Genomic DNA, 26,957 nt, shown 5'->3' on the forward strand with positions numbered 1-26,957 from the left:
AATCCCCGCCTGCAACTTTCCTAGAGGAGGTTCCCCAACAACCTCGCTTTCTTTCATGTCAATTCAAGGCCGAACTACGTTGTACAGCATGACACAAAGCAAAGAGTGCGTTACACTTATTCAGTTCCCCCAATCAGCACTCCAATTGACGCGCACCTTATGACAGTCTCCCCCGCATTCGGGCCTGTCTGTTCGACATGGACGGATTGCTCATCGACTCCGAAGACAAGTACACCATGATCACAAACGAGGTTCTTGAGATGTACGGCAAGCCCAAGCTTCCCTGGTCAATCAAGGCTCAGCTACAGGGACGCCCCCAACCGGAGGTACCGCCCTGATTCTACAGTCCAGCGGATGTTCGAATAGAAGCAGTAATTAACAATTGGTCCAGGCAAGCAAGATCTTCCACGACTGGGCAAAGCTCCCAATTACCCCCGAAGAGACTGCCGTGAAGCAAGCCTCCCTGCAGCAAAAGTACTTCCCGCAGTGCTCACCCCTACCAGGAGTCCCGACTTTGCTGGCCAATCTTGTATCAACGCAGTCCACCAATGAGCCCATCCACATCGCTCTGGCAACCTCATCGCACAGCAAGAACTTCGAGCTCAAATCGGCTCATTTGACAGAGCTCTTCGAAGCGTTCTCCGAACCCCAACGTGTTCTAGGCGATGACCCACGCATTGGAAAGGGTAGAGGCAAGCCGTTGCCTGACATTTACCTTCTGGCCCTGGAGACTATCAACGCGGACCTTCGCAGCAAGGGTGAGGCAGAAATCAGGCCCGAGGAATGTCTCGTTTTTGAAGATGCTGTACCCGGTGTCGAGGCTGGTCGCCGTGCTGGTATGCAGGTTGTCTGGGTCCCCCACCCGGGGCTTCTGGAGGCATACAAGGGCCGTGAAGGAGAGGTGCTGGCGGGGCGCACAGGGGCGCACAAGGAAGAGGAAAAGACAGCAGCGGAGAAGGAAGCCGAGGAGTTACAAGCTTGGCGGGTTCAGGATGCTGGGAAGCCGGGTGATATTGGTGATGGATTTGGCCAAATCTTGTCTACTTTGGAGGATTTCCCATATGCACGATATGGTATTCAGCTGCCATGAAGCTAGTTATCTTCTATACTCTCTGAATACGTTGATCCGATTATAATCCAAACGCGGTTTACCATCATTTTCTGTAACCCTGATTCCTATGATGGAAGCTTACTAGTACTTAAATACTGAAGGGGAGGTTATGGATATTAGATGTTTGTATTTTTTGGGGCTTTGTTCGTTTTAGAATGTTTTTTTTTCCCAAATTCACGGCCTTTCATAAATGTTTGAACCACATCCTAACATCAAATTCATCAACTATTAAATCTCCATATCAATCCTCATCTCCACCCTCATCTCCCTCTCGCTCTCCATGTCCATTCATTCATCTTGGCATCATCAGTCATGGGTCATCAGTCATCAGTCGTGGATATTCATCGGTTGTGGGAAGTTGTGGGCAGTCGTCGGGTTGACAGTCAACGTTCATGCATGTATCCTCCAGTAGTGGAGTTCAATATCATGACTTGCCCGCCTTCTTCTTCGAACGCTTAGGAGGGCTGCCATCCTCCGGTGGGTGAGACGGCGAGCGCTTCGAGGGACCCTCGTTTGCAAGAGAAGCGATCGTTTCCTGAATCTCCTCGGGCGACTTGTTCTTCGTCAGGGCCTTTTGCATCGCGAGGCGCTCTGCCTTCCTGTCATTGACGCCCTTGTTCTGCTTGATGCCTTCTCGAACCGCGACCGCGTTGTCCGCAATGGCCATCGGGCCACTTGGGTTCACGACGCGCTTGGCCATGTTCTTGGATGTCTTGAGATAGGCCAGGACCGACATGTACCGATCTCCGAAGGTTTTGTAACGTCGCTTCGGGCTACCGGAGCCAACGAAGGTCTCGGAGCTCTGTTGGGAGAGAATGATGTCTTCCTAGAGGGAGAAATTGATGTCAGAAACAGGTATGTATAGTAATACCAGCACGAAAAGAAAGTAATTGCTTACCAGCTCCATCCAGGCACCCTGCTCGATGTGTTCGTCGGAATAGGCTCCCTTCTCCCATGGACTCATCGCCTTGTGGCCATCGTCGGCGACGTCAAGATCCTTCATGGCATTCATAAGGTGGCCGACGAGGACTTGCTTTTCGATCACCGTGGTTGGAATGGTGCAATCATATTCGTGCTCAAGAAGGTGATCGAATTGATCATGCTTGGCCTCCTCAAGAGAGGTGTAGATAACCGGATGCGGCAATTGGCCCCGTGCTTGCATCTTCTGGACATCACTGAATTTGAAGCCCATGACTTCCACAGCTGCGATTTCAGGCAAGTTATCTATGGCTGTGGAGCGTCTGGGTGCTCTCGGGCGCGTCGGAGTCTTGTACTTCCGGCCCTTTGTGGCACCAGGAGTCGATGCTACAGACTCAAAAGAGGTGTCCATTCCATTGGAAGTAACAGAGCCAGGAGTGCCAGGTGATGAACGCTTCCCGGTCATCGCACGGGTCTGTCTGCAAGGCGTTGCAGGAGTTGGGTTGCGAGGCTTCCCAGGAGTTGAATTGCGAGACTTGGCCGGGGTGACCATTCCATAGGCCCCGGAATCATGATTTTGGCCACTCTTCGCAGGGGTCGACTTGCTGGGGTTTCCCGGGGTCATAATTCCATCAGAAACAGTAGCATCTGGAGTCATGGGTCGAGGAATGCCACAGGACATCATAGGGAAGTGGCTTGGGACCATCGGGCTCAGCTGAGGCGAGGTCGTGGGAATGCAAGCAAAGTTGCCAGAAAAGGGGAACGCCTCCGGAAAATGAGCTTCATGGTGCGGACTTTCGGTGATACAAGCAACGTCCGTTCTGCCAGCGTGAGTCGAAGGAAAGGGAAGGCCGTTAGTGACAGCAGAAACGCCGGTTTCCAGTCCGTAGCCAGGAGTGAAAGTCAATGAAGGATCAATGAACTGCGGCAAGTAGTCGGTGTTTCCGTCGCAGCCGTAGCCGTAGCCGTAGCCGAGCTCGTTGATGTTTGCCGGAATCTGGGCCGAAGGATTGGCAGCGCTGACAGAGAAATTTGAAGCTGGGGAATTGATGTCGCCAGGTCCGATGATTGACTCCAGCTCCTTGTGCATTTCAACTTCAAGCTCGTTGGGCGGATAGCCCATCATACTGGTCATATGTTCAAGTACGGCACGATCAGTATTCAATGTCAGCATCTGGGGCCACTTGGCCATCGCTGTTTCCTCGATATTGCGACCAAAGGGTGCATAGACGGGACCGTCGGTTGAGTCGTCTTCGCAGTTGGTGGGAGAGCTGGTCGAGGCCATGACTTTGGCGACGATATGGCACAGCGAGAATGAGTGGGAATGTTGCAATACAGCAAGATGTTCAGGATGAGACGAAAGAGTGTTGGTGATGGCACTTTCCGGAGAAGACGATGTTGGGGATATGGTGGAATTGGAGAGGACAAGAAGATGGAAGTGGCATTGGGTGGAAAGTGGAAGTAGAAGGGGAAAGAGACCAGAGTTGACGACGAAGAAACAGCAGAAGAGCAGGAGCGATAGAGAGAAAGGGTAGCTGTAGTCGGTACTTCCGTACTTACTCGATGTTGACAAGAAGAGTAGACGAGAGCGAATCGCTATTGGTGGGAGGCAATTGGACAGCCGACTTGGCTGATCAGTGAATAGACATGAAGCCTTTGAAAATGCTCCATCTTCTCTATTGAAAAATCTCGTCAAGCATTGTTATTGAGGTTGAAGCTTGAGGGCATTTCAGAGGTCACGATTGTGAAGCTATTCCATTGATCTGGACTCTGGTATCCCGATCTATAAAGCGGGGCCCCTTCTCTGGAGTGGCCAACCAGATGCGAGAGTGGATCAGGTCATTCACTGTGCCTTAGGTGACCATCCCCGAGAAGAGGCTGGTAATTGACACACAGCGCCAATTGGGGGGGGTTCTATTGGCCGAAATTGCCTTGTCCGATTGTATCGAGATCCAAAGCGGGTCCGGGCTGTGGCTGGAGTTGCGGTGGAAGGCACCTGCGGTTGCAGTGGTGTTGCAATGGCGATGGCAGCTTCCGATTGTATTGTTGTATTGTTGTATTGAGTGTTTGTGCCTGTCGGCCTAGAATATGGGACACCTGCCAGTGGGCGTAATTTGCCAGGTGATGAGATCTTCCCAAGATATCAAGGTACCAATCGCATCTTCAGGACTCCCTGTCCAATGTGGATATTATCACGAGTCTTCTCTCGGTGTTGAGGTTTCTTCGGAGTTCTCTGCTAAAAATGGCATCGACCAGACCTTGAGGATGTTTTCCCCCCAGTTTTCACTATTTTCACTCTTCGGTGAGTTGTCGTCATCTGAATCATCAGGTGTTTGTTGACGGCGCTGACCAGAGCAGCTGGCCATCACCGTCCCCATCGGGTGGAATACAGCGCTTGTCACAGCATCTGCAATATGTTAGCTTCGATCCTATCGCGGAAAATACGACATTTTTCCAATCCGGGCTTACCATCATGTATCCGAAACTCCGCATCGGGGTCTTGACGACCAACAGAATACGTGGGATCCTTCCAAACCCTCATGAAGCCATCGGTACCTCCCGCCCAGATCTCATGGGAGCCATCTTCGCCGGACGGAACAAGATCAATCTTCATGCGTTGGTTTGTGAACGCCTTTCGACCGCGGAGATATCCCAGCATCTGCCCCGTCACTCGGATATCATACACAAGAACACCATCACTCTTGCGCTCCGCGATGTAAAGATACCTTCCACACGGGCTCCATAACAACTGCGTGACTCCCCTGCCGCCGATATCCCGATTTGCCTCGGTCTTTGCGACGTTGAACGTACCCAGACTCTCTCCGGCGCCGTTCGAGCTATACAAGCCCACATGCCGCGTAAATGTCCCAGCAGCTAGGATCCCATCACCGAGTGGATTACTGGCCATCGCCGACACGATACCTTTCATACCGACGCCCCCGCCGACCATCTGCTTCCTTTTACTCGGAATCGTAGGCATCCAGGATACAGGCCCACTACTACCAGTTCGCGAGACATCAAAGAGGCAGATGAGAGAATCTGAGCCTGTGAGGAAGTGGGTTCCGCCAAGTGTCTTGGGGTAGATGATGGAGTGGGGGGTGATGAAGGCTTCTGTGGTTGGGTTGATCAGTGAATAGCTTGCCACCAGCGATGGAGCGAGAGCAGACGACAACCGAATGGGATGATCGCGAACAGAAGACAGCAGCAGGGTGGTGGATGGATCCTGCAGGTTGAAATGCGGATAGATCGCCGTGGCATATGTTGGTTCAGTTGATGGAAGTGTTGAATAGGGTGAAAGCTCATGAGGCGAGGAAGATTCGAGCAAGTCCGGGGGCCTGGAAGGTAAGTCAATTCCATTCCTGTGAAGCGAAAGGTACTGATCAATACACCTACAGAATGAATGTTCGAATGTGATGATCAGCCGAATCCGTCAGAAGCGTCGTACCGTCTGGAGACCTGGATGCGGGTGAATATGGATCAGTAAATTGTTAATCTAGATATAAATGAAGTGAACCGAGCTATCGAGAGCTTCAATGGCCGATGGAATCAAAGAAATGGGCTATTGTGTCTTCCAAAAATATGGCGAGTGGTGATGAAGGGCCTGTTTCGCTAGAAATGAAAAAAGTTCGGGAAATGAACCTACCATTCGACACTTTTGAAGTGATTCTGACTTGGAGGAGTGGAAGCCACACACTGGGGTTCATTGCTAGCCATTGTATGTACTAGTAGTAGACTGGACCTAAATTCTTGGTCTATATGGACCACCAACTAGCCAGGTCAACGTCTACCCGTGTGCATATGGAAAGCCGCATATGGCCAAGCAAAAAAAAAAACTAATTTCCAAGCCCAGCTCTGATCAACTATATAGTATTAGTGAAATACTCCTAGGCAACAAAAGATGGGCGCATTATTTCAGTGAGTGAAGTTCTTCCGACGTTGGTTATTTCGGACGGCGGAAAAACCCCCTCCGCAACGCCGCAAATCTTATCGGCCGCGCGCCTGCAGCTCAGGAAGGTTGTTGTTTCTCTAAGGGCGTGGTATTTGAACATTCCGATCGCCATGTTCGCCCCAAAGACCTCCGCTCCATCAACCGGTGGTCTTTCCATCAACACAAACTCTGCCAATTCTCTTTTGTGAGTGAATTCCCTTGGCTGTCCGCTTGCCCCGGTGGCCTATGCTCTGCTTCTCCCAGGTGTCGGAGCTCCATCCAAGCCCAAAAACATCATTTGGTCATCGCAAGGGACATGCGATTGAATTTTTGCAGATCAACATCCCTCACTTTGTCACCTGCAAGGTGGTGCTGAAACATGAGCCGCAGGAGCAGAGCAAGCTTCATCAATATGGAACCCTTTGAGAGCTAACAAATGACTTTTTTCCCCAACAGTGGCAACAATACCCAAAACACATCTACACCTACACTTGGCGGGGCGAGCACTGGAGGCGGTCTATTTGGAAATACGAATTCTTCGACACAAGCTAAGCCCGCTGGGGGACTGTTCGGAGGTGGAAACACAGCGCAACCGCAACCGCAAACCACCGGAGGCAGCATGTTTTCAGGCTTAGGCGGCCAGCAACAGAATAATACGGCTGGTACTGGGGGAGGTCTATTCGGAAAACCTGCGACCACAACTGCACAGCCTGCGTCGGGCGGTCTTTTCGGCACAGCTGGTGCCGGCGCCGGTGCTGGCACCGCGCAGACTGGAGCGACAGGAGGTGGCTTGTTCGGTGGTGCATCCAACACTAGCGCTGCGCCGGCAGGAAACACAGGAGGTGGTTTGTTCGGCGGTGCGGCCAACACCAGCACGGCTCAGACAGGCACAACTGGGGGTGGTCTATTTGGTGGCGGTCTGGGTTCGACAACGCAGACCCAGCCTAAGCCAGCCCTCGGTCTCGGCACATCGACCACTGGAGGTGGCGGTTTCTTGTAAGTAACAAAGTTCGATTGACCTCTTGGCTACAGACTTCTAATTATATGCCCTACAGTGGAGGAGGTGGTGCTGCTCAAAACACTCAACAGCAACAGCCAGCTCAGAAGCCAACGCTCTCGCTCTTCGGCAACCCAGGCACAACACAAGGAGCCCCGCAACCACTACAGCAGAGTGTGGCTGGAGGAACGGTAGCTCCCGGTGTCACGCTCAACCTCGACGAGCTTCTGCCCACTACCAAGTTTGAGAGCTGTGCCGAACCGGTTCGAAAGGGAATCGAAAACATTGACAACTACATCCTGGAGCAGATTAAACTATGCAATGAGGTCTCCGATATGCTCCCGACAATTGAATCACAAGCTTCGACAATTCCCAACGACGTGGAGTTCGTGCAAAGCAAGCTAGAGACGATCCAACTTGCGCTAGAGAACGACGCGGGGGACATTGACCAACTACGCGGCCTCGTCACCCGGGATGCGGCCGAGGCGCAGGTTGCATTCCGTGCCATCGATACTCTGAAACTCCCTTTGCAATACCAGTCCGCGGGTGGAAGCGGATGGTGGTCCATGCAGGACCAAAAGGTCCCAGACCGACGGTCTACTCGCAAGAACACTCTTGCACTTCCCGACGACGTGGAGGCGGACCCCTCCACCGCTACAGCCGTCCATGGCGTGCCTGTCAACCTGGTTGACTACTTCTCCCACCGCTCGGACGAGATGAGCGGTGTCCTCGACCGCTATAAGGGCAACCTGAAGGAGATTGAAGACCATTTGCATGGAGTCGAGCTCACCCTGAACCGCCAGATCAGCGAATTTGTCAGCTCTCGCTCTCGCGATGGTGCCGGTCCTCGGAACCCCCAGTCTACTGTCAATGACCTGGCTGCTGTGCTGGGTGACGTTGAAGCTGGAATCCTGGGCGTCGCCAACCGATTGGGTAGTGTGTCCGAGCAGGTGCAGGAAGTTACTCTCGGGCCATTGGCAAATGGGGAGAGCAGACTCGGACTCTGAGACTCAAGTGGTCCGATCAATTATGTACACTAATGCAATGAGCGGTTTTTTAACACGAAACGATACTTTCCCTGGTTACTCCAAGCTGCTTACGTGCTCAGAGCCTAATTTTAGTGACGTACGTAGAACCGCGGTGTACTAGTAGTAACCAGCATGTGCAGTCCTATCGTGGCTCAACGGCTTTACTGATTGATAACCCTACTACCCTATGCTCGGGAATTTAAGCACCCGTTATCAGACCATGGAGATCAAGCAAACCTTACGAACTAGCCAAATATTCTAGACCAGATTAGGAGAGTATTTCCCATAGTTCTTTACAGTTCTACACTGGAGTCCCAGAGCTGTGGCGGTGGTAGGTGCAAAAGTCCGCAAGAACCCGCCACTCTTGCGTGATCGCCCCTTAGCGCGGCAACTATGCGGCGGCTGCTTAATATCAACCTCCACAACCTCCACACCCTCCACGATCGTCAGAAACCCACCGAATATCTTTGAACAAAGTCGTCGTCTCACATACGCAAGCTTGAAGAATGTATCTTGAATTTAAGAAAGCAGCGGTGAGATCAATGTCTTGTAGAGTGGTGTCCACCAACCAGTTGTCAGCGATGGCAAATGTTGCCATCAACGTCAGTCAGATTGCGTGATCTGAACCCTTCCCTTACCCGGACTGGATTCTTTGGAGGGAAACCACAAGGCCGGAAGGAATAATCCTCCTTAGCAATCGGCGAATCCTGAGGAACCCGTAAGATCCATAATTCATCCATTCCCCGTTGTCCCGTGTTTTTAAGGTAATCCACCCTGTCGATGGCGCGATTCCCGTCAAGTCCGGCCTGATCACGCAAGATCTTCAAGACACATTCTGGGGTTGACTCATCCACAATGGAATTGCTCTCACGCCATCGCTCCAGTTTATGGGTCGTCCATCATTATAAAGAGCCCCGGTCCTCAACCCGAACTTTTGTACCATTCTTCCTACCATTCGTCATATCAAAAGTTCCTGGTTCGAGCTCTATCTGATCTAGTGTGGATCGATCATAAACCTTCGCTATGGCTCCTTCTTTGGTTGACCCTATTCTACCTTCAACAACCCCAAGCCTGGGCAAATTCATTGTGCCCTCGAAAGGCATCATCCCCGGAGATAACAAGTTCGGCTATGCTCCTGGACGCACCATTGTTGAGAAGCATGACAACTACCCCCATGAGGACTTCTTGCCTTCTTTCCCCAACGTTCACTGGGATCCAATCGAGGAACACACATACGAAGACCGTGGCCTCAAAGGAGACCCCAAGTTCCGCAACCTTCTGAAGGATGCCACGGCTGTCTTCGACTACAACCCGAAGATTGGAACCGAAGTTCATGGTGTCGACCTGGCCACCCTCACAGACGCACAGAAGGACGACTTAGCACGTCTGATTGCCTACCGAGGGGTTGTCTTTTTCCGATCTCAGAAGAACTTTGATATTGAAGCCCAACGGGGTCTTGGACAACACTTTGGCAAGCTCCACAAGGTATGTCGGGATTGAAGCATGGCATATTATATGATCATTGACTAACAATATCCAGCATGCAACTACATCTGTTCCTCAGAAAGGAGGTCTTGAAGACGTTCATGTCGTTTACACTGGCGATAACTCCGGTGACAACCGTGCCCTCTTCAGTCCTAGCTTCCTGTGGCACTCAGACGTTACATATGAGATTCAACCACCGTCTTACACTACACTGAAACTCCTCGCGGGTCCACCCAGCGGTGGCGGTGGTGACACCCTGTGGTCATCTCAATACGCCGCCTATGATGTTCTCTCCCCATTCATGCAGACCTACTTGAAGAATCTATCAGCCCTCCACTCCGCGAACATGCAAGCCAGTGACTCAAAGGCTCTCGGTCGACCAGTCCGCCGGGATCCCATCACCACAGTACACCCTCTCATCCGAACAAACCCCGTCACCGGATGGAACGCCCTATTCTTCAACCCTGGTTTCGTGACTAAGATCATTGGCATTCCCAAGGCTGAGAGCGATGCCATCTTGAAATACCTCACCGACGTGATCGCCACAACACAAGAAATGCACGCCCGTTTCCAGTGGAACCAAGATGACGTTGCTCTCTGGGACAACCGCACAACCGTATGTTTCTCCTGCGAGCAAATTCAATTGATATATATCAAATACTAATAAAATCTCAGACCCACTCTGCATCATACGGCTTCACTCCCCATCGACGACACGCAGTTCGCGTTGCAAGCCACGCCGAGCGCCCTGTCCTAGAGGCTTCCGGTAAATCCCAGGAAGATGAGCTCAACGCTCTGTATGGACTGCCGGCAGTCAACAAAGATGGATCACGACAGTCTAACTACAATGATTGAACAAAGCGTAGATCGCATCACATCCACATAGCGTTCCTTGCAGCAACATTAGCGAAAATTTAATCCCATCATTCTTCCTCATGTTAGATGGACGGCGCCGGTCATATGACCAGGTTCTAGTCTGACTATCATGGGAAGCCTCTCACTATCAAATTGCCTACGTACGTAGCACTTCATTTTAATTTTCCGTAAAATTATCCCGAGATAGAGATCCTGTTAGTAGTACTGGTAATATCCCAAGTTAAGTTGTCCTACCTCCGAGTCACCATGATGACACCAGACTTCCAACTTGAAGTATAAGGGTTTCCGGGCACTTCCACCAGGGCAGGTGGTAGCCTGGAGATATCACCACTGTCATCTAACTCGAAGGCGGCAGATTGATCTCTCACTTCCAATCCTACCTCAACACTCGACCAAGCCAGACGGTTCTAAGTCAAAGCATGTCGCTTCTCACTTGAACCACCGCATTCGCCTGGGCAATCTCCCACGGATTCAGCCCTAGAGATCTACCTCCGTCCACATCTTGAACTTGAAACCAAACCAGCCATCTCACCACAAAAATGTCATCTTCAGAAACCACCCAAATCCCACAACTCCTCCGCTACGCCCGTCTACACGGCCTCGCAAGTGAAACCGAACCACCTCGAGAACTCCCAGTTGGTGATAACTGCAAACTCACCCCCGAACCAGGCTCACTTCGCGAGCAGCAGTTCAAGGAAATCGAGAATCGGTATCAAGAGCTCTACACGAGATTCTGCAAAGGTCTCAACGAGCAGAAACTTGACATCTCAATGACTGCTAAGGATCTCGTGGCTTCTGTTTTGAAGGAAGAGAGGGTGGATGGGCGGATTGAGTGGGAAGATATTCTTCCCAGAGCTCCTCTTACTGGGAGTCAAGACGATCTGTTGTTCGTTACGAAGAAGGATGAGGATAAACACATGGCTAAGAAGGTACGTTTCTTATCACGGGATGTCATGGTATCTCCATCCAGCTAACTCATCCTAGCAGAAAGTATCTCGGACCTAGTCAAAGTCAAAGTACCAGGACAGGTCCAACAGGTGGGAATTGAGCAAGTCGGACGATATCACATATTGGGGCAGCCTGTATGGAGAGCCGAATTCATGTACCAGAGCTGCGTAGTGTGGGCAATACTATCGGGTGGAGACGAACTGTATCGAGTTACGTATGGAACATGAAGCGTGGTGCCTGAGAGGAGATTCTTCTGAATTACTCAACTGCTACCCTGGCACATAACACAGGGAGAATGCGAGTTGTGATTTGTTTTAATAGTACAGTCAACAAAGACATGCAAGACCCAGGGCCAATCCAGCGCTTCAAAAACTCATTATGCAAAGGAACCCGAGGACGGGGCGCGCTGCGCGTTACCCCGACCCCAGGTGTATTGGTGATTTCGGAAAATTTTTCTTGTTTTTTTGTTCTTGTTATTGAGATCGTTGAGAATGGTCGAGCTCGTGACTTCGCTTCGATATTATACACGTCGAATGCCTTTCAGCCATCTAGCTGGCGATTTCATAGCCGTGTAGATGGGAAGGGCCAACAACAGGGTTTGGGGGGAAGGCGACATGTAACGAGAAACAATGATAATTGTCAATCCATTTACTCGTTAATCTTGGCCAGGATCCTATCAAAGGAATTAGTGAGATCCGAAGATGTGTATACTGAGATAGGCGCAACTTACTCGGAGTCCCGGAAAAAGGGTGTACTCATCCTCGCCAACCTTGAGGGGGCTACCACCGAACTGATGAGAAAGGCACGTTAGCATTGACTCGATAATATCATAGGAGTTTGGCGCCGTCAGGGCGATGTGCTGCATCGCCAATGCGACGCGGAAGAACGCGGAGACGAGAAGGGCGTAACGTACCTGGGGAATCAGAACCTTGTCACCGGAAGCGACACCCATGGGAAGGCGCTTGCCATCTCTGTCGAAAGCACCAGGGCCGACGGCGAGAACCTTGGCCTCGTTCTGCTCCTTGACACTGCTCTCAGGGAGGAAGATACCGGAGGCAGTCTTGGCCTCGGGCTTGATGCGCTGGACCAGGACGCGGTCCAGGAGGGGGGCGAGGGCCTTGATGTTGCGGAGGACAGACTATTGCATGAAATGTCAGTATATTTGAGATGCGTAAAGGCGGGTGTTGCGTGGTCGGATTGGAGGTAGGGAAGAATGCGGAGGGCCGTCAAAGTCCGATCAGATCAAGGGGATTGAGTTCGGCATGGTGATTTATAACGCTATAGATATAAGCAGACAAGCTGCCCCGGGTTGTAGACGTACCATTGTGATGAGGGATGGAGTCTTAAGGCCAAGAAGTGATGTGCGTGGGATGGGGAGAGGGAAGAGAAAAGCGTCCGGGGGAATCCAGACTTGAGAAATTTCCAGAATGCCAAGCCGCGCGAGCTCTCCCGAGGACCAACCCGACCACCCCGACTAGCCGGCATCCACTCAGTAGTTAGTCCCTGTGTACTCGGTACACAGGGACTACTTATACGTACAGCATTCCGCTGAGAACCTCTAGTTCTTCTCAAGTTCTACTCTTTTCTTGATCGATCAATGTAGATATTCAATTACACCACAGTTGCCGGATTGATTCTCCCATTCTACAGCTACAGCTACAGCTCCGTTCTCCCGAGCCGAAAGCTCAAATACAAATACCCCGGCTCTCACTGGCTCGAAACCAAGCTCGATAAATTTCTCATAAATAATGCTTAAAACGCCACAGTACCCAATTGCTATCCGAAGGACACCACGAAACCCATGATAGGAGCTGCAAGCCCGATGCGAGAAACTACCATCTCCTCCCGCGGCCGCGCCCTCCGCCTCCATAATTTCCACGCTGTTCGTAGCCTCCGTATCCCATCTGCCCCTGTCCTCCTTGCCCAAAACCGGCTCCTTGTCCCTGGCCGCCAAACCCAGGTTGTGCTTGTGGAGCACCGCCACCGGGCTGCCCTCCCATCATCGCTTGCGCATGCTGCATAAAGGCCATGGGGTCCATAGAAGAAGGATCTATTCCCTGAGCCATCATGGCCTGTAGCATGCCCTGCATCATATCTGGGTTCATATCGGGCATACCGGGCATACCGGCCATGGCCTGCGGGGCGTTTGCCGCTGGAGCTGGTCCCGGAGGCGCACCGGGCATTGGGGGCATGCCCATTCCCAAGAAAGACTGCATGTCATCCATCTGCCTCTTCTGGTCCCCAACTTCCTTCCGCGTCCCTTGTTGTTTCAGACAGTAGCTGACCCAGGTGAATTCGTCAAAGCCGTAATTGAAGAAGTCCGAAACATCGGAGCCCGGACGGCGCCAGGGCTTATCGTCTGTAGGAAAGTCGACGTCCATGTCGGTGGCCATGATCGGCTTCCCTGTTGACGGATGCACAGGGTTTCCATTCACATCAATTGTAGAGGTGTGGATTGCTGGATACGCAGAGCCAGGCTTCTGAGGCGCGGTAGGTTTCGTGGCTGCCGCGGCAGCGGGTGCGGTCGCAGGAGTCGAGGCATCTCAGACGAGGTGTTGCAGAAGGAGTGCCGGATTTCGAGACGGCAGATGAGTCGGCTGAGGAAGGCCGTTGTGGCTCTTGTCGTAAGCTTGCATGGCGTGGGTGAGAGCTTCAAAATGTTAGTTAACAGGACGTGTCGCACGCGCAGCGAGGGCAGCTTACGCTTCTTGAGGCGCATCAGCAGGTGCTTCTGTGATAATATTGAAATCGTCCTATGAAGAGTTAGCATACGCCGCGGCAATAGAAGGATTAATCACGAACGTCGTCCGATTCAACTTCGACCTCTTCTTCTTCCATCTCGTCGCTCTCCTGCGGTTGGCCTGGGGCTGCATTGGCGCCATCGTTCGCAACCTGAGTAGTCGGCACCGAGTCGACGGGGTCGTAAAAGTCGTCCTCTTCTTCGTCCATGGCTAATTGTTTCCAGTCTCGTGAAATGACAGCAAAAAGTGTAGCCAAAGGATCAAGTTGCTCCCGTAAGAGCGTATGCGCGAGAGAGTTTGGAGTGTTTGCACCGCCTTTGGTCGGCGACGTTGGAAGTAGACAAGAGCAGGAGTTGGAGAGTTACGATCAATTCCACAAAGCAGGCAAATAGGATTCTTGACTCCAAGTAAATGTCAATTCGATTTTTGATTTGTTTTCACGGTTTGGTAATACGCACAACCTCCATAGTGCAAGTATGTTTGGTTTATACCTCAATTGCGCACCATCAACGTTGCCTCCGACCTAGGAGAGCATTTGAAGTATCAACCATACTGAAATTGAGTCAAATAGACAAATGGATAAAATCAGCGTTTGGAATATTAGGGATAATCATAATCCCAGTCTCACCTCTCGATATATGTAGATCCGATACGTCCATACTCCCCAAAACGGCGCGATCACGTGGTCTCCTGCAAAGGCGTCAGAGGCGGGAGTATAATATACTACTATCCTTGAGCTTTCTATCACTACATCAATCGAAGCACCATTCGGCCAAAGCTGATCCAGTGGTCAATATGGCATCCGAGCAGGACAGCCAGGCTTCCACGCCCCGGTCCTTCGCGGGCCCGAGTGCCTCTGCGGAGGAGATGCTCAAGTCGCAAACCGTCGGTCTCGTGCACCTGTCCGACTTTCGCAAGCGACGCGCAGAGGTCCTAGAGCAGAAGGAGCGCGAAGCGCATGATAAGTCGCTAGGGCGATTGGCATCCGGTAATTCAAGAAGTGCAACTCCCTCCACAGGCGACGTGACTGACGGGTAAGTTTTTCCAAGGCGCTTCATTCTCGTCTCGTCTCCCCGCATATACTGATCACAGCACCATGTCACAGGTCCTCGACACCGAAGAGCGACGCGCCGCCCAAGAAGAAGAAAAAGAAGGCCCTCGCTAAGAGCAAGCTCTCGTTTGGCGACGATAACGAAGATACAGGGGAGGAATCGACCGTCGCCACGCCGCGCGACTCCAGCATCTCCCGATCAGGCTCAAAAACACCCAACGATGAAGGCACACCCTCCTCTTCAATTCGCATGAAAGCGAACCCCAATGCTAGGGCTCCTCCCAAGGCACTGACAAAAGCATCTATCGAGGCCGAAGCGGCGACACGCGAGGCACTGCGCAAGGAATTCATGGTGATGCAAGAGGCAGTCAAGAACACCGAGATCCTGATTCCATTTGTGCTCTTTGACGGAACGAGTGTTCCGGCAGGATCGGTCAAAATCAAAAAAGGAGATCCTATCTGGCTGTTTTTGGACCGGTGTCGCAAAGTCGGTGCTGAGCTGGGAGGCCGTACTGCTAGTGGTGCAGCAAAGGCTCGCCGAGAATGGGCGCGAGTCAGTGTTGACGACCTGATGCTGGTCAAAGGCGATGTTATCGTTCCTCAAGTAAGTTCCACTATCTTTATCTCGAGAGGCATCAGCTAACTCTTTTCAGCACTACGAGTTCTACTACTTTATCGCCAACCGCGTACAGAGTTTCTCGAAATCCGGTGGTCTATTGTTTGATTATTCGGATAAACCACCCCCAGCTCAATCGAATGATAAGCTTCCCGAGGGCCTATACCACCCCAACGAGGAGAAGCTCGAAGGTTTCGACAAGGACGCTGCAGAGACCAAGGTGGTTGACCGCCGGTGGTATGAAAAGAACAAGCACATATACCCGGCCAGTCTCTGGAACGAGTATGAGCCTGGAAAGGAGTTTGAAGAGAAGATGACATCGACACGAAAAGATGCACTGGGAAATACGTTCTTCTTTTAGAGGATTATTTTGTTAATATTTTAAGGATTTTTTGGATTGCATAGGCGTTGTGAGATGAAATAGATCTACTGAAATGATACCACTTGGCTCTGCACTTGGGGAACTTCACCTCGGGTGACCGCACCACCTCCCAGCTTCAACTTCAACTTTTAACTTACCTTCCCCCAACACATTGGAACACGCACAATGGATTTTCATATGAGATGTAATTCTCTCAAATGCCGGGCCCAGCTGAAGGAAAGAGCAGTGGTTACCACATGCTCGTGAGTCGCTTAGCTGATTGGTTTGGGCTTCACTGATGTCGCAGTCACATCTTTTGTCTAGGATGCGCTGGCGACCTTGGACTTGCACATCCCACCAACGGCGACCGTCGTTGTCCCGCTTGCTCAACCGTCCTTTCTAACCCTGATGATGCAGTTTCAACCATCTTAAATCCCACGGAAGACTACAAGACAAGCGTTCTAAGTGGCCTCGATCCTAATACCATTATGGAGTGCGCCGGGCGTGCCTTGGAATTCTGGGCATACCAGAGCACGCAGGAGATGTATGTCATCCGTCAATGATAATTTGGAGGTTGTTGCGACTAATTGCTCCAGATTCTACCAAGAATTCCTCGGGAAAAGTCTCACTGAGAAATACGCAAGTCTGAGTACGCAGATGGACAAAGTCATCCACAACGCCAATTCCGAGATCGCAACTCTACACGGCAAAGTCTCCGGTTTGTCTCGTATACTTTCTCTGTCCTGTTCCAGCTAACGCAGTATGCAGACCTGCAAGGTGCACATGAACAACTGGAGAAGAAGAATCAAGAACTGATAGACCTCAATCGGGAACGATCCAAGAAACTCACTCAGATCACAAACCTCTACAATATCCTCAAAGCGCGCGCAATGCGAACTCAATTGCAAAATGCCGCCTCGGACACGGTCATTCAGACCATCAACACATTCACATCTCGGACCGAACCTGTTGATCAAACCACTCACACCAACCACCAAACCTATCCAAAGGTTCGAACTCCCGGTGGCGGTGGACCAAAGACGCCGGTCTTTCCAATGAGTCCTGAAGGCGTCGAACAACTGCATCGGTACCAAAGAAGTGGCACTGGCAGCTCTAAACAAGCAGGTCATAAGCGATCTGGCGGGAAAGCTGTGGCGGTCCCAGCAGGTCGATTGCACTGGAAGTCGCCCGGGGGTGAGTATTCATGATTATTCGATTGGAATGGGGTTGAGTTAACTTTGTTGTTTAGTCCCACCTCCCATGAACCCACAGCACCGTACTCGTCTGCCGCAGACATATCGGCAGTCAACCATCATGTCAAACCTCCCATCTGGTGAAGCTATGCTTGCGCGATTCGGAAATTGATTCTTTGGGATTATTTTTCTGTTTTACCTGAATGATTCTGGGATGTTACTCGGGGTTTTAAATCGTCAACTAGTCTAGTATAGATTATGGGTGGAGATATAACTTGAAGACCACCCGGGGGCAGACTACGGTCGATGTATTGCGGCCGTTTCAATCTTAGTATAGATTCGAATATTGTATATCTTCAAGTTCAACCTGTCAGTCAGTGATGGCCGTGGTTTCTTCGTTGGCATCCTACTAGTACTACTAGTACCTAGGTAGTATCATTTGAAACTTAGAAGTTTTATGATCATCCCGAGTCGCAATATAAACCAAACAAGCGCATAGTAACAATTCAAGTTTCACCCAAGTACACAAAAGCCATTCTTGAGCTTGAATTACAAGGTTATTTAGTATTTGCATATGCAATGCGAACATTCAAGCTACAGAGCGGTCTTCGATCTCAAAAATTGCACACCATCTACCGTGATTGTGGGCGAGTTCAAACAACTTGGAACTTGAACATGCACGTTCGAAAATAAGTGTAACCGCTGTAATTTATCCCACCAGCCGCCAGCACCTGTCTTGGAACCTCAGTGATTTTTTTTATTTCCTTTCTCGAATCCGTCTTCGCAAAGCAATCCAAGGCAAGACACTCCTCATAAATCACACCTTTATCTAAACCATTACTGTTTGCATCCCTGCTCTACCAACCACATCCGGAAAAGACTCCTCTCGTCCGGCCCGCCGCTCGGTTCAGCGGAAGTACACCCGCAACCACAACCGCACCCTCGGTCCAGTACACCATCCAGTCCACAACCACGAACACACGATCCCCAGCCCCCTCAAGCACGGTCCCTACCTTATCTCTTGGTCCGTCCCTGACGATCATATCGCGGGAGCTAAATAGCTTTCCTGGAATCCGGGGTGCAGGATCCATTCTAGCTGGAGCTTGTGTGGAGTCTGTGTATATACATACACTGGTATTTTTGGTATTGTATTTTATTTTTTGGGCTTCGCCGGATGCGATGCGGTTACTACTAGCAGCCTGTCCAGGGTCGCTCGAGTGCAATTTGCTTGGCTTTATGAATGTAACATGCCAATGGCTAGCTGTTCGTTATATACAAGTAGTAGGCTATTAAATTTATTCTGTATTCTCGACTGCGAAAATCTATCTACTAGTAGCGATGACTGTACTCTAGATCTCATCTACACTCTACATTTGAAAAATCCTCGTATCATCTTGATAAATTATTCGGGACATCACGATCTAAATCTCCCGGGTGAAACATAAAAGGAAATCTAATCATGTACGTCGGCACCAAGCATCCGGTCTTTTCGTCCGGGCTGGAAGAAACGCCATACCCTCGATTAGAGGGGGAGAGAGGGCCAGGGACCCCCCAGCTTCTTGCGAGGGGACCCGCCACAAAGTTCATATCATGCCATGCATTATACCACAAACCCATGCAACGATGGAGACGCTGCAGAAACAAGAAAACAAGGGACAAAACACCAGTGCGGGGGAGGAACAAGTCTTTTTTGTGCGTGTCACATTTAAGCACCGAACTCCTTGATGTCGGTCTTCTTGCCCTGCAGAGCCAGCGGCACGATACCGCTGACGTGCATCTCCGGGCCGTACACGTGCATGTCCAGACCCAGCTCGATACCGGCGGACTTGATGTTCTTCAGACCCTCCTGGTAGTTGGGGCCAGCGCGGCGGACCCAGATCTGGACCTTGTGCTCGGCCAGGACGGGGGCGACGTCGCGGATGGCACGGATGACACCCTTGAAGGTGGAGGCAACGTTGGTGAAGTTGGCAATACCGCCACCAATGAAGAGGACCTTGCCCTCGGGGTGCTGGGGAGCACGCAGCATCAGGTCCAGAACGGTCTTAGCGTAGGAGTAGGTCTGGCCCTCAGAGGGAGCACCGGAGTACTCGCCGTAGTTGGCGAGCTCAGAGACGAAACCAGCAGAGGCAATGGCATCGGCGTAGACGACGGAAGCACCACCACCGGCAACCAGGGTCCAGACACGGCCGCTAGCGTTCAGAACGGTCAGCTTCAGGGAAGCACCGGTCTTGGCGTCCATATCGGAGATGAACTTCTCCTCCTTGCTCATCTCACGACCGAAGGGAGCGGGGAAGTCAATTGGCGGACCAGCGTCAATGTTGACCTTGCCATCGGCGGAGGGAATGGTGGGCAGGCCCAGGGCGGCGGGGCTGCGGGCAATGGCCCACTTGGTGCCGCACTCGAACTCGGCAGTCTGGTCGAGCTTGGCAGCCAGATCCAGGAAGTAGACCTCAGCGGAGGTAGCATCGGCGTTGGGGATGACAACCAGGGGGTTGATCTCAAGGTAGGTGAACTGGGAGTCGACGTAGACGGCGTACAGGCGGACAATGAAGTCGACCAGGACGTTGTGAAGACCCTGGGGAACCTTGCTCAGAAGGCCAGAGGCAATCTCCTCGTTGGAGGGGAACTTCTTCAGGTCGACGGGAATCAGAAGCTTCTCGGCCTTAGAATCGACATCACCGACATCAACACCACCCTCGTGGTAGAAGAGGATCCAATCACCCTATTTTTCTTGAGTTAGTTTTGATGCAATTGGGGCAATTCGGGATATGTCCCCCTTCAAGCATATATAATCACATACCTCACGGACGGAGTTGATGCAGACGTAGGACTCAGTTTCTTGAGCGTGGGGAACCATAGGCTCGACGAGGAAGTTACGGAGAACACCAACGACGTGCTCAACCTGGACATCCTTGCCAGCGCGGGCCTCAACCCACTCACGGGCCTCAGCCCAGGTCTTGTTCAAGGCAAGCAGACCGCTCTTACCACGGCGCTTGATCAATTGATCGGGCTTCGCGACGAACTTGGCGCCGGCAGTGAGCAGCCATGGGTAGTTGACCTCAGCCTGGTCAAGGACATCCTTGGGGGCCTTGTCCTCGGGGAAGTGGAGGGCGGCCAGACGAGGGGGAGGGTTGTGTGTGGAGGAGCGAGGCAGAGGAGAGGGCTTGATGACGGGGGCGCGAGTAAGGTGGTAGTTGAGGATGGCCTTGCCGTCGGCCTCGAAGATTGACTTGGCGGACATGATGTGTGTGTGTGATGAGGGGGGTTGTTTTGGAGAGAGAAGTGGAAGGAGAGAAGAAGGGAAGGGGAGGTTATTTTTTTTTGGGATGGGGGAAGCAAGACTGGAGAGTACAGCGTAGAAGGGGAAAAGTTGTTCTGGAGAGTACAGCGTACAATTCAGGCAGGTACGGTTGAGGGAACAAAAAAAGGTGGAAGGTGGGGTGGGGTGTTGGGGCAGGTGCGATGCAGTCGGTGTACAGTACGGAGTACGGAGTATACTTTGTATGCTTGTGTAGTAGAGTACACAGGTTACTCTGTAGAGCTCATCATGTTACCCCCCCCCACTTGGGGTTGCCCCTCGTTTGTTGGGTTCACCGCCGGATTGATCGACTAACTTTTGTACCCTCTGAAATTTATACAGGAGGAGTACTATATAGATATGGAGGAAAGGTTGGAATCAATTGGATACTTGATTGAATACCTAGGTATTTTATAGATAAATATAAAATGTACAAGATACGATATACCATATATCATACTACTATACTATACCAGATACAGAGCACTGCGTGCTCTATACTTCCTGTACGGTAAATACCGGTGGGGCGGTATCACCACTACCCGTACTTTGGGGACCGCAACTGTTGAGCTGCTTAGCCCCAGTCTGGGAGGAGCTGTACACCGTACTTGCGAGTATTCATCCCGCGCTTTTTTCAGTTGTCTTCTCTCTTTCCCTTCCCCCTCCTCCTTTCTCCATCAATTCATCTTTCAGCGGGTGTTCAACACATAGGTATGTTCCTTTCTCTCGCCATCCTTCAACCCAATTCAAAGTCATCTCTTTTGCCCTCGCCGCATTCTTCAACCCCTCCAACCCACACATCCCACCAACCACTATTCCACGATCGTGTGAACCTCAAATTTTGACTGGGAACGCCTGAATAGATTCACAATGCCTGCCACTTCACTGTCCGCCGGCGGCGCCAACGCCAACGATAACATCACACGCTTCGCACCTCCCAGCCGTGCCCTCTCTCCCCTCAACCACGCCCTCTTCCACAACAAGACACGATGCTTCGTATAGTGAGTGAATCCTCCCAATGGCCGGTCCAGCCGGTCTAGCCTATCAAACCGACTCCCAATCTAACAATCATCCAGTGGCATGCAACCCCGAGCCGTGCAGGGCATGCTCGACTTTGACTTCATCTGCAAGCGCTCCACCCCCTCCGTGGCCGGTATCATCTACACCTTCGGCGGTCAATTCGTCAGCAAGATGTACTGGGGTACCAGCGAGACCCTCCTCCCCGTCTACCAGGACGTTGAGAAGGCCATGGCCAAGCACCCCGATGTTGACACTGTTGTCAACTTCGCCTCTTCCCGTTCCGTCTACTCCTCCACTATGGAGTTGATGAACTGCCCCCAGATCCGCTCCATTGCCATCATTGCCGAGGGTGTTCCTGAGCGTCGTGCTCGTGAGATCCTGGTTGCCGCCAAGGAGAAGGGTATCACCATCATTGGCCCTGCCACCGTCGGTGGTATCAAGCCCGGCTCCTACAAGATCGGTAACACTGGTGGTATGATGGACAACATCGTCGCCTCCAAGCTGTACCGCAAGGGTTCCGTGGGCTACGTCTCCAAGTCCGGTGGTATGTCCAACGAGCTGAACAACATCATCTCCCAGAACACCGACGGTGTCTACGAGGGTGTTGCCATCGGTGGTGACCGTTACCCCGGTACTACTTTCATCGACCACTTGATCCGTTACCAAGCCGAGCCTGAGTGCAAGATCCTCGTCCTCCTCGGTGAGGTCGGTGGTGTTGAGGAGTACCGTGTCATTGAGGCTGTCAAGAACGGCACCATCACCAAGCCCATCGTCGCCTGGGCTATCGGTACCTGCGCCAGCTTGTTCAAGACCGAGGTTCAGTTCGGTCACGCCGGTGCCTCTGCCAACTCCGAGCTGGAGACTGCTGTCTACAAGAACAAGGCCATGCGTGAGGCTGGCATCCACGTCCCCGATACCTTCGAGGACCTTCCCCAGACCCTGAAGGCCGTCTACGACGCTGAGCTCCAGAAGGGCAACATCACCCCTGCCCCCGAGCCCGTTGTCCCCAAGATCCCCATTGACTACTCTTGGGCCCAGGAGCTGGGTCTTGTCCGCAAGCCCGCTGCCTTCATCTCTACCATTTCCGACGACCGTGGCCAGGAGCTTCTGTACGCCGGTATGCCCATCTCTGATGTCTTCCGTGAGGACATTGGTATCGGTGGTGTCATGTCCCTGCTGTGGTTCCGCCGCCGTCTCCCCAAGTACGCCAGCAAGTTCCTGGAGATGGTTCTTATGCTCACTGCCGACCACGGTCCCGCCGTGTCCGGTGCCATGAACACCATCATTACCACCCGTGCCGGTAAGGACCTGATCTCCGCCCTGGTCTCCGGTCTCCTGACCATTGGTTCCCGCTTCGGTGGTGCGCTGGACGGCGCTGCTGAGGAGTTCACCAAGGCCTTCGACAAGGGTCTCAGCCCCCGTGACTTCGTCGACACCATGCGCAAGGAGAACAAGCTCATCCCCGGTATCGGCCACAAGGTCAAGTCCCGCAACAACCCCGATCTGCGTGTCGAGCTCGTCAAGGAGTTCGCCAAGAAGCACTTCCCCAGCACCAAGCTGCTCGACTACGCCATTGCCGTCGAGACTGTCACCACTTCCAAGAAGGACAACCTGATTCTGAACGTCGACGGCTGTGTTGCTGTCTGCTTCATCGATATGATTAAGAACTGTGGTGCTTTCACACCCGAGGAGTCTGAGGACTACCTGAAGATGGGTGTCCTGAACGGTCTCTTCGTTCTCGGCCGTTCCATCGGTCTGATTGCCCACTATCTCGACCAGAAGCGCCTGCGTACCGGTCTGTACCGTCACCCCTGGGACGACATCACCTACCTGCTCCCCACCCTGGAGAAGGGTGGTAATGAGGGCCGCGTTGAGGTCAGCATTTGATTTTCTTGCACATGACATGATTTGCAGCGCCGTCCGCCGGTGGCATATAGTCCGTCTCAAAAGGACGGTGGAGTTTGGTTGATCCCTTGTGTTTTGTTTCTCAGCAGTTTTGTATCCATGTACTGCGCTACCCAGCATGACCGGGTTAACGGTGGGCGATGCCAGAGCACTTGCCCATGGAAAAAACGGTGCAACGCCCGACCACGGATCTTGATTTAATTTGTTTAGATGACTAGAACCTCTTTGGGGACCTAATGAACGTACCCATTGCATGATGACATTATATTCTCAGTTTTTTTAGTATCGTCAGTTTCAGATCGTAGATTTTCCTAGTAGTTCAACAAAGGAATAAATGAATACGAGTCAACTCTATACTTATTATGTCTTTCATGCTATTGTCATGGCTCCCTATGACTGCACCCTGGTCGGTAAGGTGCCGGCCAGAGGTCCGCGCCGGAGGATTCTTATCGGCTTATCAGCGCCCGCAACTTCACCTCCAATTTTGCTCCGCAGCCTTAACACACCCATCTTCAAACAAGACTACAATACACAATGGTCCGTCTTAAAAACCGATATCTCCTCCTCGACATCCTCTATCCGGACCCAAAAACATGGCCAGCCTCAACCCAATCCACGAAGAACAACCCGAAATCCGCGCAGCTGGCCATCCACTCCCCGACCTCTGACGCGTTGACGCCGGGCCTTCTCGCCAAGATGGTGCGCGAGGAAGTAGCCGAATTATATGGAGATTGGGGCGTTGGCAAGCTTGGTGGTGCCTCTGCCACTGGACTTAATGGTGTGTTCTTAGCTCCTAGCCTTTTGCAGCAGGAGATTGCTTGCTTTTTATCACTCATCACTCTTTGTCGAAAAAGCTTTCATACATAGACCCAGGCTAATTTCTCTACAGTGAAATATCTCTCCCCGGCAACCTCGACCGCTATCCTCCGCTGCCCACGTTCCTCATTCCGAATCGTTTGGTCCGCACTTACATACATGTCCCACGTGCCAGAGCCCGGGTCCGCAGCACAAAAAAGGCCCAATGGAGGCCGTGAGCGGCCGTGCGTATTCCGCGTGCTCAGGGTATCCGGTACGATGAAGAAGGCAGAGGAGGAGGCTATTCGCCGCGCTAGAAGGGAGATTGTGCGCATTCGAGGTGTGGAAGAGAAGGGTGTTTTGGGAGATTTGATATCCGGCGCCGAGGATGTGAAGGGTCAAGTTGATCGCACTGTGCCTGTTACTAATGATATTATGGATGACAGTGAGGACGAAGATATGGATGATGATTGAACAGGGTTGCTCTGCTTTTGATTGTATATTAATGATACCCCACCTGAAATGCATATGGTACAATGAGTAGTATCGGGATGATCCAGGTCGAGCTCCAGGTCCCGGCCAAAACTACTGTAACTATTTCGTATATCATGTCTTTCGTCGAACCTTTATCCCGCTATCCGGCAACGGACCCTTCCAACCCGCCATCTCATCATCCCCATCCTCATCCCCATTCAAGGCCTGGTCCTGGGCCATAGCCTCATCATTGGCCGCCTCATGCATACGAGCCACTTCTTCTAGCTCCGCCCTCTCCAAATCATCATACTCATCCTTGTTATCCAACCACCGCTCCTGAACATCCCTGACATCCGTAACCCCCATACCCTCGCGTACGGCAACCTGCCAAACGGTGTCATTCGCACCCTCGGCCGACCCAAACGCATACCCTGAGGCGCGATCAATAGACCTGAGCAAACTCATCATACTCTTCTTATCCTCGACGGCCAGCGTCTCGAAAGCGACGAGCCCGAATTCCTCAACCAGGTCCATGATAGCTGTATTGAGGGCACCGAACTTGCTGTGTGGAAGACGCGAGGACTCGGACTCCAGGTGGGGGAGGAGAAAACTGAGGTCTTGCACTTCGGTGTAGTAGTCTAAGTTGAAGGGGAGGTCGGGGTAGTTGGCTAGATTATCGATTTTTGTGAGGACGTTTAGGTGTGGAAGGTCGAGTTGGAGCATGGCGCGGAGGGAGAGGAGGAGGGCGGATATATACATTGATGGTAAGGTGAGGGCGTAACTGTCGACGAGATGAATGACGATTAACTGAGTATGGTGTGTTAGTGGTATCGTATCTTCATCAGAGTCAGAGTAAATCAGTCTTGTCGAACGAACCCGATATCCCAGCTTCTGGATCTGGAAGAAGATATTGCGCAATGAGGCGTGATGCGTAAAGAGCTCGACTTGGCCGGGACAGTCGAACAAAACATAATCATCTACATGCCGAGTGGTCAGCGAACATATCCCCTATAAAAGTCTACCAGAAATAGTGTTAACAAACCTCCAAGCTCCTTCAACCCCGCCTCCAACCAAGAATAGTTCTCCTCCAACTCCTCAAGAGCATATAGTGTCGCGCCATTCGGTCCAAGCTTATCCTCCTCCATGATTTCCTCGAGAGTGACGAGGTCGCGCACGTCCAGCGCACACGGGTAAGAGGTCCTATCGTTGGCGGGGTCAAGGTTCACGATGGAGCATTTGCGCCCGATCGCCCCGAGGAACTGGTGCATTCCATTGCAGTAGGTGGATTTTCCTGCACCCGGTGGGCCGATGACCAATTGTGCGAAGGGCATTTTGGAGAATATGGGCGTCTCGGTGGTAGATTGGAGAGCTGGAAAAGCTGTGGCGCGGACTTCAAAGCGGGCGGGATGTCAAGTTCCTAAGGTTATTTTCTGGATAAGCTTGGATGATAAAGCAGACCCACCCTCAAGCGTGAGCCAATCACGGTACTGGAGTATCTATACATTCACCACGATTACATTGCCGTCTCATGTATCTAGGTCATATATTTGAATAGAATATGGGGTCACCCAGAAGAGTCCTGCATGCTAACTACTGCATAGCTTTGAGACACGTCTTGAGGGCTTTTCACCGATAACTTCGATAACAGACTGATCCTGAAGTATTTTATCCTGGGAATTCAGGAGTTCGACCCCTTTGAGAAGGGATGGATCGCGGAAGTGCATAGCTATGAGTGTGTATTATACAAACCTGGGAAATTCTGGAATCAAATAAGAAGAGATTATATTGATAACTTCCGATATTCAAGGGCATGGTGGTCTATTTGGGTCTATTTGGATCTATTTGGCTTCCGTCTATACTAGGAAAATAAAAGTGAAGTCAGCAATTTCCGTGGAGAGATAGGCTCCACCCCCACAGCTACCACATCTCCATCCTCTAAACTGCTGCCAAGGCCGATACAGCTGCGACTTACTACCTGTGGAACCGAGGCAGTCGAAGGCTCTCTAGCAAGCGGAGGCCTTGGGCGAATTTCCGCTTATTGTCGTTCCCCGGGTTTGGATAGAGCTCTAGACCCACTGGCAGCCTGCGTGTCCTTGAGCAAGATAATCCACAAAAGTAGCCGCAACAACCCTCTTCGTCTCCCTTGAAGGGTTCAATAACCATCATGAAATTTCCTTCCAAAGTCGCATAATTCCCCCCGCATTGCCCCCAC

General features: G+C 51.8%; 14 protein-coding genes across 14 annotated transcripts; 8 read left to right on the forward strand and 6 right to left on the reverse strand.

Annotated features, from left to right (window-relative positions):
- Positions 1–88: 88 nt before the first annotated feature.
- Positions 89–1,090, forward strand: N7481_005094 (haloacid dehalogenase superfamily protein; the record flags this gene model as incomplete). The annotated part of the gene is made up of 3 exons (XM_057264313.1): positions 89–105; positions 167–326; positions 392–1,090. 3 exons carry the CDS (start codon positions 89–91, stop codon positions 1,088–1,090), a joined length of 876 nt encoding a protein of 291 aa, XP_057122033.1.
- A 445-nt stretch (positions 1,091–1,535) lies between these two features.
- On the reverse strand, positions 1,536–3,314 carry N7481_005095 (uncharacterized protein; the record flags this gene model as incomplete). The annotated part of the gene is made up of 2 exons (XM_057264314.1): positions 1,536–1,937; positions 2,010–3,314. 2 exons carry the CDS (start codon positions 3,312–3,314, stop codon positions 1,536–1,538), a joined length of 1,707 nt encoding a protein of 568 aa, XP_057122034.1.
- A 907-nt stretch (positions 3,315–4,221) lies between these two features.
- Positions 4,222–5,743, reverse strand: N7481_005096 (uncharacterized protein; the record flags this gene model as incomplete). The annotated part of the gene is made up of 4 exons (XM_057264315.1): positions 4,222–4,436; positions 4,499–5,364; positions 5,423–5,485; positions 5,673–5,743. The coding sequence occupies 4 exons, from the start codon at positions 5,741–5,743 to the stop codon at positions 4,222–4,224; spliced, it is 1,215 nt and encodes a 404-aa protein (XP_057122035.1).
- A 345-nt stretch (positions 5,744–6,088) lies between these two features.
- On the forward strand, positions 6,089–7,961 carry N7481_005097 (nucleoporin FG repeat-containing protein; the record flags this gene model as incomplete). Its single annotated transcript, XM_057264316.1, has 3 exons — positions 6,089–6,162; positions 6,414–6,953; positions 7,013–7,961. The coding sequence occupies 3 exons, from the start codon at positions 6,089–6,091 to the stop codon at positions 7,959–7,961; spliced, it is 1,563 nt and encodes a 520-aa protein (XP_057122036.1).
- Positions 7,962–9,005: 1,044 nt separating this feature from the next.
- On the forward strand, positions 9,006–10,322 carry N7481_005098 (TauD/TfdA dioxygenase family protein; the record flags this gene model as incomplete). The annotated part of the gene is made up of 3 exons (XM_057264317.1): positions 9,006–9,467; positions 9,523–10,083; positions 10,143–10,322. The coding sequence occupies 3 exons, from the start codon at positions 9,006–9,008 to the stop codon at positions 10,320–10,322; spliced, it is 1,203 nt and encodes a 400-aa protein (XP_057122037.1).
- A 560-nt stretch (positions 10,323–10,882) lies between these two features.
- On the forward strand, positions 10,883–11,348 carry N7481_005099 (uncharacterized protein; the record flags this gene model as incomplete). The annotated part of the gene is made up of 2 exons (XM_057264318.1): positions 10,883–11,272; positions 11,328–11,348. 2 exons carry the CDS (start codon positions 10,883–10,885, stop codon positions 11,346–11,348), a joined length of 411 nt encoding a protein of 136 aa, XP_057122038.1.
- Positions 11,349–11,946: 598 nt separating this feature from the next.
- N7481_005100 (GroES family chaperonin) lies at positions 11,947–12,615 on the reverse strand (the record flags this gene model as incomplete). Its single annotated transcript, XM_057264319.1, has 3 exons — positions 11,947–11,964; positions 12,022–12,429; positions 12,613–12,615. The coding sequence occupies 3 exons, from the start codon at positions 12,613–12,615 to the stop codon at positions 11,947–11,949; spliced, it is 429 nt and encodes a 142-aa protein (XP_057122039.1).
- A 508-nt stretch (positions 12,616–13,123) lies between these two features.
- Positions 13,124–14,240, reverse strand: fip1 (cleavage polyadenylation factor subunit FIP1; the record flags this gene model as incomplete). Its single annotated transcript, XM_057264320.1, has 4 exons — positions 13,124–13,794; positions 13,841–13,941; positions 13,995–14,044; positions 14,094–14,240. The coding sequence occupies 4 exons, from the start codon at positions 14,238–14,240 to the stop codon at positions 13,124–13,126; spliced, it is 969 nt and encodes a 322-aa protein (XP_057122040.1).
- Positions 14,241–14,827: 587 nt separating this feature from the next.
- Positions 14,828–16,060, forward strand: N7481_005102 (FAM50/XAP5 family protein; the record flags this gene model as incomplete). Its single annotated transcript, XM_057264321.1, has 3 exons — positions 14,828–15,066; positions 15,138–15,687; positions 15,737–16,060. The coding sequence occupies 3 exons, from the start codon at positions 14,828–14,830 to the stop codon at positions 16,058–16,060; spliced, it is 1,113 nt and encodes a 370-aa protein (XP_057122041.1).
- Positions 16,061–16,246: 186 nt separating this feature from the next.
- Positions 16,247–17,425, forward strand: N7481_005103 (uncharacterized protein; the record flags this gene model as incomplete). Its single annotated transcript, XM_057264322.1, has 5 exons — positions 16,247–16,323; positions 16,368–16,604; positions 16,657–16,778; positions 16,829–17,254; positions 17,310–17,425. 5 exons carry the CDS (start codon positions 16,247–16,249, stop codon positions 17,423–17,425), a joined length of 978 nt encoding a protein of 325 aa, XP_057122042.1.
- Positions 17,426–18,958: 1,533 nt separating this feature from the next.
- aclA (putative ATP citrate lyase subunit (Acl)) lies at positions 18,959–20,494 on the reverse strand (the record flags this gene model as incomplete). Its single annotated transcript, XM_057264323.1, has 2 exons — positions 18,959–19,975; positions 20,054–20,494. The coding sequence occupies 2 exons, from the start codon at positions 20,492–20,494 to the stop codon at positions 18,959–18,961; spliced, it is 1,458 nt and encodes a 485-aa protein (XP_057122043.1).
- A 927-nt stretch (positions 20,495–21,421) lies between these two features.
- On the forward strand, positions 21,422–23,458 carry N7481_005105 (uncharacterized protein; the record flags this gene model as incomplete). The annotated part of the gene is made up of 2 exons (XM_057264324.1): positions 21,422–21,552; positions 21,628–23,458. The coding sequence occupies 2 exons, from the start codon at positions 21,422–21,424 to the stop codon at positions 23,456–23,458; spliced, it is 1,962 nt and encodes a 653-aa protein (XP_057122044.1).
- Positions 23,459–24,010: 552 nt separating this feature from the next.
- On the forward strand, positions 24,011–24,745 carry N7481_005106 (Rpp14/Pop5 family protein; the record flags this gene model as incomplete). The annotated part of the gene is made up of 2 exons (XM_057264325.1): positions 24,011–24,254; positions 24,366–24,745. The coding sequence occupies 2 exons, from the start codon at positions 24,011–24,013 to the stop codon at positions 24,743–24,745; spliced, it is 624 nt and encodes a 207-aa protein (XP_057122045.1).
- Positions 24,746–24,877: 132 nt separating this feature from the next.
- N7481_005107 (GTPase GPN2) lies at positions 24,878–26,076 on the reverse strand (the record flags this gene model as incomplete). Its single annotated transcript, XM_057264326.1, has 3 exons — positions 24,878–25,552; positions 25,622–25,722; positions 25,788–26,076. 3 exons carry the CDS (start codon positions 26,074–26,076, stop codon positions 24,878–24,880), a joined length of 1,065 nt encoding a protein of 354 aa, XP_057122046.1.
- Positions 26,077–26,957: the final 881 nt, after the last annotated feature.

Source organism: Penicillium waksmanii (assembly GCF_028829765.1).
Source record: "Penicillium waksmanii strain IBT 27052 chromosome Unknown utg000005l:1.0-5232799.0:1.0-5237142.0, whole genome shotgun sequence".
In the NCBI taxonomy this organism is placed as follows: Eukaryota; Fungi; Ascomycota; class Eurotiomycetes; order Eurotiales; family Aspergillaceae; genus Penicillium; species Penicillium waksmanii.